The sequence below is a fragment of the Propithecus coquereli genome, unplaced genomic scaffold, assembly GCF_000956105.1.
Source record: "Propithecus coquereli isolate 6110/MARCELLA unplaced genomic scaffold, Pcoq_1.0 Scaffold212, whole genome shotgun sequence".
Taxonomy (NCBI): Eukaryota; Metazoa; Chordata; class Mammalia; order Primates; family Indriidae; genus Propithecus; species Propithecus coquereli.
Genome location: NW_012146301.1, coordinates 3,529,238 through 3,538,749, shown reverse-complemented (window position 1 = coordinate 3,538,749; position 9,512 = coordinate 3,529,238). Strand labels below are relative to the sequence as shown.

The 9,512-nt window shown below is 36.5% G+C and overlaps 1 protein-coding gene across 1 annotated transcript in view; it reads right to left on the bottom strand.

Moving 5' to 3' along the window:
* ITGBL1 (integrin, beta-like 1 (with EGF-like repeat domains)) overlaps positions 1–9,512 on the bottom strand; it is a 241,404-nt gene that overhangs the window by 124,917 nt on the left and 106,975 nt on the right. The window contains exons 3-4 of the mRNA XM_012644458.1: positions 4,428–4,550; positions 640–780 (exon numbers count right to left, since the gene is read on the bottom strand). Of these exons, the coding sequence (XP_012499912.1) occupies positions 640–780; positions 4,428–4,550 (264 nt within the window). The remainder of the gene's footprint in view (positions 1–639; positions 781–4,427; positions 4,551–9,512) is intronic.

Sequence of the window (9,512 nt, the reverse complement as noted above, 5' to 3'; positions counted from 1 at the left end):
TAGTGTTAAAACTATTTGGTTTGATATCAATAGTCACTTAATTAACTTTATATTTTAGTAATATTAATATATTTTTTAAATTCCTGTTTAAGGCCATTCTAAATTTCATATGGCTACTTGATACATAGTTTCTATATATATCATGTTCAATATCATATTTTTATTATTACATATAAAAGTTAAATTAGTCTATATCAATTCTGCATTTCAACCAAGCCTTCAATTTACTCATAATTAAGACAAGAGGGTTTTCTGAATGCTCTCTGGATAATTAGATGCTCATGCTGTAGATGGTTCTGTTAGTCAAGAGACATTTAACAGAAGTATCTACAAGAACTGCCTTTTAGCTGCACTGTGCTATTTGTGGATGGCCGCCAAAGAAATTACAGCCCCTATGTTAACTATTTGCTTAGCGAAGCTTAAAGAATGACAGCAACTTCCTTATCTTTCTGTCTTCTACTCAATAAAAAAAAAAGACAGAGGAGATTGTTAGTATAGTAAATGTTGATTTACATCAAAGTAAATGATTATAAAAGATGACTTCCTCCCACACTAAAGGAAACACAGAGAACAAGAGTGTTAACAATTAAGAGTTTTGTTTTCCTCCCAACTATGTAGTAGCATGTATGAACGACACACCTCTGTTACTGCAGATTTTGCCATCTGGAGATGCGCATCCTCGCTTGCTTTCCCAGGGGGTGATATCGCACTGGAATTCGCATTTATCTCCATGCCAACCAGCCTCGCAGTAACAGTTTCCACAGTAACACTTCCCATGGCCTTTACCCAAAATGAATTTTATACAGTGAGGAAAAAAGCAACTTTTAAAAGCAGAATTAACTTTCTACCTCTTTGTGATCATTTTTGCCTTCTGAAATAATACAGCAGCTTCACATTCTTTGCTTAAAACAATCAAATTATACAGTTTCCCCCCAAAATATCATACTTGCACCTATAGCTGCATAATTGTACAAATAAAGCAAGCCAAAGCGTCCTTTAACTTTGCCTAGACAGGGAGCTGATTGAAATAAAAGTATTTTTAAAAGACATGATATGGAAAGTTGTTAAGGTCTATTACTTTTCCATCTCAAATGCAGACATCAAACTCAAATGTATCTAAGTATTCACTCCAAGGACATTTCTTAAATTTGCCTTTCAAATATTTCATTTGAAATCAACTACTGAGAAACCAATGGTGCATATTTACTTAGATACACATTATTAATGACCAAAAATTTTTTTAAAGCAGAGGAAACATTCATCTTTTCATTCAACTGTGTCCCACAAGTTGTTATGTTCCACCATCTTGAAAAGAGGTTTTTAGCCTCGTCAGTGTTTAGTCATCCTTTAGATCAATAAAATGGCAAGGACCCTTGGTCTCACAATCAAATTCCCATCCTACCTGTAAGGGCACCCATCATTGTGTGTTCAGATGCTCCTTTTGGCTCCCACCTCTCTATAACCTGTGACCTGCCCATTGTCACATCATTGCTTTCCTCATCCACGTCTAGCAATTTTTCTACAACTTCCCCAAAGATTGCATTTATCCCAAATTCACTTCTTGTGCTCTCTTTTCTTCGTAGTTGTGTCACCTAAACACAAATGTATGTCCTTGTTCTTGTTTTGCTTTTGTAGTCTATTCTTCCTATGTTATAGAAGTTTGTGTTTTATAAGTCTATGGCTAAAATCTTTGGTCATCCATCTCTCTTCTCTTGTAGCCAAATTGCCTTGCAAACTGACTGTGAGTCTATTTTTCTTTCTCTTAATAGCATATTTTCATTACTAGGGCCTGTAAAACTCACATAAGAAGCAGGAAATACAAGAGAATATTTTGGTCACCTACGCTATTCATGTCCAGCAGATGAGACTTCCATCAAGCAGACATATATTCAAAAGAAAGAGACAGAGATGAAGAGAAAAAGTGCTATAGTGAGAGACAGAGAAAGAGACAGAGACGGAAGCACACAATACCATGTTTTCTGTCTAAATGAGCTATACTTGAGGTATTCATGGAAAATAACTTCTTAACCTAACATACAATGACCATTTTTATAACAAATTTTAATTTTAAATATGTTTACTAAAGCAAATGCAAAGGATATCAAATGATTTTATCACTAACAAAATATATCATCTCTACCTTTTATTAACTTGAAAAGATCTCTCTACCTGTACATGCAACAAAACTATTTTCTGGTGCTATATCACAAGCCTCAGGAATTCAAAGACTGCACTGGAAAAAAGCAAGACTGTATACTAATTGCTTTTTCTAGGAGTCAGGCTTTGTAAGATCAATCAACTTATTAGACTGCAGAATTTATTTTCTCTGTAATTTCAGGAAATTTATACAGAGGGGCTATATATGTAAGAATTACCATGATATTAACAAATTACCACAAATCTACATTACTCACACCCAGATTCTTTGAATATTTATAAAATTCAGTATTGAATTAGAGTTTTACTAAGAAATCACTGAGTTCTAGGTGAATAAGGAAACAAAAATCATGTAAAGCTATACCTATATGCAGATATGAAAAATTAAACAGATATCCATATAACTCAAATGAAAATATTGTGACAAGACATGTATGCATAATTCAGATAGAATGTATGCTTCAGGCCAATACACATGCCACACAATAAACATAATTCTTTGCCTTGTGTAAACTGATAAAGCAAGAAAATCCCTTTTTTTTATTGCTTCACTGATGGACTGTAGAATCATCTCTCAACAGATTGGTTTCATGTGAATGACACATGGAAAGATTTACAATCCAAGGCAATGTCACCCCCAGAGGGTGTTTACTGGAGTGCTGGTGTCCTTGGTCAGACTTTGCACCATGAAATTGCTTAAGCCTCAAACAAACGGAAATAACAATTAGAAATGTTGAGAGTAAAACATTTACTGCTGTGTTGTTTCAAGCTAGATTTTTATATTTATAAATGCAAATAGACTTTGCTTTTGTGGTGTGTATCAGAACACAGTGGCCCAAAAGAATGTTCCCTTCCTCTTTCCTGATCTGTAATAATTGGAAATGAAACATCCAGAGGACAAATACATAATATTTGTGGGTGGATTTATCCAATTGATCTAATTATTTTGGACTGAGCCCTTTAGGAGAGAATTGTCTGAGTAGCATCTAGCTTAGGTCACTGGCTTGGAAAAATGAATAGAAGATTTTTGTGTTTGTTTTATGCTGGTGCATTGTGCAGCCAGAAGACCAAGGAAAAAGAACAAAGTGGGCCTAAAATGAGAGTATCTGGATGACCACAGGCGTCGAAGCTACAGAAATGTAATCAAAGGGACAAGCCTGTCATATGCTAGTGACACTTTCTCAGGGCCTTCTGATTCCTCGAGGCTTCATCTACCCCCAATCCTTCTGGGGAAATACTGTTCTAAAACCACCCTTTCCAAGTGCAAGACTTGGATATGATTTCACTCAGATACAAGTCAAATATAAGTTTAACAATAGCAGAGAAGAATTTACCTAAACAGAAGTGATCCTCACTGCTTTCTACTTTCCTTTTCCAGTGCTAGCCAAGGCTGCAAATTGAAACTCTGGGTACAGGCTTGCAGTTAGGTAAGCAAAAGAGAAGAAAACTTCAGGTGGTGAGGATTCTTCATGTGGAGCTCTCAACTCTGAGGGACTGACGCAGTTCCGAATGGCGAGGGGGCAGGAGCACAGTCTTTGGCGTCACACAGACACAAGTCTAAATTCTACCAGGATTGGTGCAACAACCCTGGGTAAGTTACCTAATTTTTCCAAGGCCCTGTTTCCACATCTGTCTGCATGGATAAAAATAATTCCCACCCTAGAGTGATGTTATGAAACTTAACATAATGAACATAAAGCACTTACAGCAGAACTTGGCACTAGCAAACATCTGAGAACTGGTACAACAGAAAAATGGACGGAGCTACAGTGGTACATAGAAAAGGTCACAAAAAATGTTATCCAAGTGTGGAGTGGGTGGGGAAGGGAGAGGTACACCCTAGGCTAATAATCCTATTGCCCTTCAATGTCCCAGTAGAACAGGAGACTATCTAAAGGTATTTGGTTTAGAAAGGGGGGAAAAATGAAATTAAAACATACAGCTCAGGGAGAAGGAGAACATAGAATAATAGTGGCTAAGGGGAGCAGAGCATGTGGCATTCCACTAGGACTACTTCAGAGCTATTCAGTTGGTCAGTTGTCATAATGATAAGGCTCTCCTCTGGGGACAATTCAGTTTGCATTTAGAAAGTACTAGTCTACTCTTAATGCCCTAGTCTAACTCTCCTTCTGTGAAGTATTTTCCAAAAAAACACAAGTTTAAATTGAATTAGTATACCTAGAGTAGAAATTTATACAGAGATGAAAATACAATGAAATAGGTGCAAAAGCAGATTCTTTTATGAATTTCTACAGAGTCGATATACATACCTCCACATATTTCTTCTGTTTCATCGTCTATGCATTCTCTATCATCACACTCACAAAATTTACCATAAACAAGTCCATTTCCATCTGAATTATCACACTTACATCTGCCACAGTGACATGTACCTAAACCATTAAAACAAAGAAAAGACTGTTACATGCATATAAATTATAATTAATGAATTTTTATCCTGTCTCTTTCAAGAGGGTAGATAATTTAAATCAATTTAATATTTTAATTATGTATATTTATAGGTATGATGAGATAGAAAACAAGCTACTCTTTCTTGAGATTATTGTAGCATAGCAATCATATTTTATAACACACAGCTCTTATTATTGACTTTTAATATTTTAATGAATGTAAATTTGACCTCTCCAAGTGCAGAGCTACTTTGGTTCATGTCCATCCACCCAATGCATGAATGAATATATTCTGATTACACCTGGGTCTGAAGTGAACTAAAGCAGAAAATTCTAGGCTTTGTGATGGGGATAACCTTGCTTATCTTCCTCACCAGTATTTATTCAATGCTTTGCACAATGTTTGAACATATTACTTATATAATAAATATTTGTGGAAATAATTCATTATCAAATGCATAAATGAAAAACTCATATGCCCTAGATAATTTCACATCCTCAGCATTAACTGATACTGATATAGGTGTTCTTAAAACAGTGGAATCAGAGTGGGTTTTCTTAGGCCTAGATTCATGAAACCTCACCAAATTTTCAAGGCAGCTGAGGCACCGGAGTCATCTGGTCTACCACAAGTCAAATACTCACTCAAGTCTGCAGATTTTACTACATCCCCCCCAGAGTGATTTCACTGAAAGTAATATTGCATTCAAATGATCTTGAGAGGTAGAAGGGCCACTTTAGGAATTTCCTTTTTAATGTATATTTTTCAAGTTTTAACTGATCATGACAGCAATCAACATATATCAATTGAAACTTTATCACTTACCAGAAACCACCCCAGATTCTGAAAATCCCACAGGGAATGAAGTAGGCCATAATCTTCTTCTCAGAGTTTTATGTAAGTGAAAACCAATGTGATAAAATAAACAGAGAAGTGCAAAGTGTTGCAGAAGCACATAGCAAGGGGATTTAACTGACAGCTAGAGGTCAAAGACCTCTTTTGTGCCTGAGGAAGTGAAAGCCAAAAACATGGCTAAGAGTGGGGAGATGGTGAATGGGCTCACTTCCAGCAAGAGACCATAGCACAAGCTCTGTGATAAAAGGGGATATAAGAGGGACAAAAATCAAACTGGGTTGAAGTACACAAAATAACACAAAAAGTGGCATAAAATGAATAAAGCAACTAATGGTGTAGTTTATGGGCATCTTATAGGTCATGTTAAAGATTTCCAACGTTAGTCCAAGAATAATTGGAAGACATAGACGTGTTCTCATAAGGGGGTCCCATGATCAGGTGTACCTTTTTACCAGGTTACTTTGGCTGTCGTGTAGAGAATGAACTGAAGCGAAGCAAAAGTGGACATGAGGAAATGAGTTAAGAGGCTGTTACATTTGTCTGCAGGAAACAAGATAGAGGCTGGAGATAGATGATGGCAGTGAGTTTAGAAAGAAGCAAATACATTTGGGGATATTTTCAGGAGAAGGGGTAGACAACATCTGGTGACTGACTGGGTGTGATGGTTGAAGGAAGAGAGGAAACCAAAGATGCTGTTGATACTTGGCTTGTACTACTAGATATTGGCAATTCTATATGTGGCATACTGGAAAGAGCATAGATTTCTGACTACAGTAGATGTGTGGTTGAATCCAGGTTTTTAATCCTTACTAGCTGTGCATTTTTGAGGTCATTAATTTCACCTCTAATTTTCAGATTCCATATCCACAAATAATCTCTACGTCATAGAACTGCTGTGATGACCAAGTGATAAATTTATCACCTACGTATCTTTCTAGAAACACTGCTGTGCTTAGTACATAGTGGGCTTTCAGAGAATTTAGGGTTCTTTCTCTTCTCCCATTAAGATATTGAATATGAAAGTCATATTTCCAAATATTTCTCCATATTCACCTTGTATTTATGGACTCTGACAACATCTTTGTTTTCTTACCTTCTACATGCTTCTATTACCCAGATCACTTGCAATTTGTTATTATCTATAAGAGTTTTTCTCACAGTTACATATAAATGGTGACTTTGCAAAATTTGAGTTTATTTTTCTACCTTGAAAATACTTACGTGAATTTTACTTTTATTAAACTTCATTTTCTTGTTATTTGAAATCTAACGCTATAATTCGTGCTATTGGTTCATCCAATTTTTGTTCTCTAATTATCACCTTTCTTTTTTATTTTCACATTTATTCATTCTGCCTCTGAACTACCCACAGATTCAGTTATTAAACTATCTTGTTACCTAGTATGTTATTGGCAAAGTACTAGGTGTTATAAGAAATAATGAGATGATTAAAATTAAGTAAATCATAGACCAAGAAGAAAGAGATAATCAATCAATAAGTTTTATATAGCATTTCCCACAAATCTGTTGCAAATGCCTTTGTGTCATGTGTCCTTTGGTTTTACACACACACACACACACACACACACACACACACTTATTACCATATATATTATATATAACCTAAGACACATGACACAAAGATATTTTTAACAGATCTGTGGCAAACACTATATAGAAATTATAAACCTCAGTCTGGCTTTGAGAAGGAGGAAAGGTAGAGTGAAGAAGTAAATTCTTGAGTTGGTATCTGATATATGAATAGGATTCCAACAAGTGGAGATGAAAAGGAGATTTTTGATGTCAAGGAAAAAGCCTGGGATAAGGAATAAGACTGAAAAATTAAAGAACAGTGAAGAGTTTGGCTTAAGTTTGAAAAAAAGTGTCACCATATAAATGGTGACTTTGCAGAATTTGAGTTTATTTTTCTATCTTGAGAATACTTACATGAATTTTACTTTTATTAAACTTCATTTTCTTGTTATTTGAAACCCAATGCTGTAATTCATGCTTAAAGGCAGGTTAAAGGCAAACAGGAGACCATCAAGAATATCATGAAGGATTTTAGTTTTTTTTTGAAACAGAGTTTCACTCTGTCACCCAGGCTAGAGTGCAGTGATGTTATCATAGCTTTCTGCAACCTCAAATTCCTGGGCTTCAGTGATCCTTCTGCCTCAGCCACCTAAGTGGCTGGGACTATAGGTATGCACCGCCGCACCCAGCTAATTTTTCTATTTTTTGTAGAGATGGGGTTTCACTCTTGGTCAGACTGGTCTCAAATTCCTGAGCTCACATGATCCTCCCACCTCAGTCTCCCAGAATGCTAGGATTACAGGCGTGAGCCACTGCTCCTAGCCAGATTTTGGATTTTATTTGTGGGAAGACCGGGACCTTTTTACAGTTTGGGAGCAGAGAGTAACTTGGTTAGGGCTGAGGATGCAGAAGCTGGTTTTGGGGGGTTTTATGTGGTTTTTTTTTTTTTTTTGCCAGAAAACATGGGAAGGAACAGGCTCTGCCTCTGAATTCTGCAATTCCACAGGCAGGCTCACTCTCATCCACACATCGGAACCATTCCTGGCTGATGTGGGAAGTTTACAACAGCTCAGAGACTTCCTGTCTCACTCATCAAGTAGAATTCACAACTGAGCCTCCAAGACATGGCATATGGAAGCCCAGGCAAAAGTGCCAGACTCCTGTGCTCATGCTGTGTCATACTGCTTCTCTTTCTTGGTTGCCAGTTAACTCAGTCTCTAGGACTGGTCTTCTGCTTTACACTAGATTATTTTAGCTCTCATTTTTTATAGTGCCTAAGATAGCAGACTCTCTCCAGGATGATTTACCAGACTCATACACCAGCCTGCATCCTTTGTAGGGGTGCTGGACCTCATTGCACTTGGCACACTGAGCCTCACCTTTCTGGGTCCCCAACAGAGTCAGCTTCTGGAACTCTTCAGTCAACAGCTCTACCTCATTCTGCCCTTCAGCCTTATTCCACACTCCATTTACCTCCTCTTCCCCTTCTACTCCAAGCCACTTCCAGAAAATCACAATGTGATATGAAAGGGAGAACCCATAGGCTAATGCAATCTGGGGAGAATGGTCCTGAACTAGGCTGGTGGAAGTACATATTAAAAGACAGACAAGTGAAAATGAGATTGCCAAAGTAAACCATGAAAGGCTTAGATACTGAGATGAAAATAAGCGAAAAAGAAAAGATCAAATGTAATCCTGAGTATGAATTTACCTTTTAGACCAGGAATCTCACTTCTGGTAATTTACCCTGAAGATACATCTCTAAAAATATGAAAATATTACATATGCACCAGATCATTCTGGGCATTGCTATTTGCAATTTCAAAATATTGGAAACTGTCTAAATGCTCAAGCATAGGAGATTGAATAAAATATGTCACATACATAGAATTAAGCACTATGCTTTTGGAAAAAGAATGAGAAAGATGTCTACCAACTGATATGGAGTGAATTCCAGGAGATAATGTTGAGTCACCAAGGTGGTGTGCAGAAGAGCATTTATAGTGTGCTACCATCTGCACTGGAAAGAGATGAAAAATAGTAACACATACATGTGTCTATCTATCTTTACAAAAAGAAACATACACAGATAAGGTAGGAAGCAGTGAAGCTGGTTACCTATAAAGTTGAGGGTAAGTAAGGTGCCAGGTTTAATGAAGAGAGTGATGATTCTTGGATTATGCTTTTGTGTATAGTTTGACTTTTGGAAGCATGTTAGTGCTCTACACATTATAAAATGTATATTGATGAAGATGAGAAGGGATTTTTAAAAACCTAAAACCGAAAGCAATCTGAGATAGATAAACTCAATTGTACTTCAAATGCGTACCATAACCACGCTAAAGGGCAGAAAATAAAAGAAATCCAAGTAGCTTATAAACATAGCATTTGATTGTATCCTCTAATCTTCTGAGGAATCCCTGAGTAGATAATGCCAGTCAGGCTTCCTAAGTGACCATACCCTTTCTTGATTTGCAAAAATAATTAAATTTACTTGACCTATTTCTTATAAATGCCTATATTAAAGAAAAATAGAACTTAACCTCAATCAACCA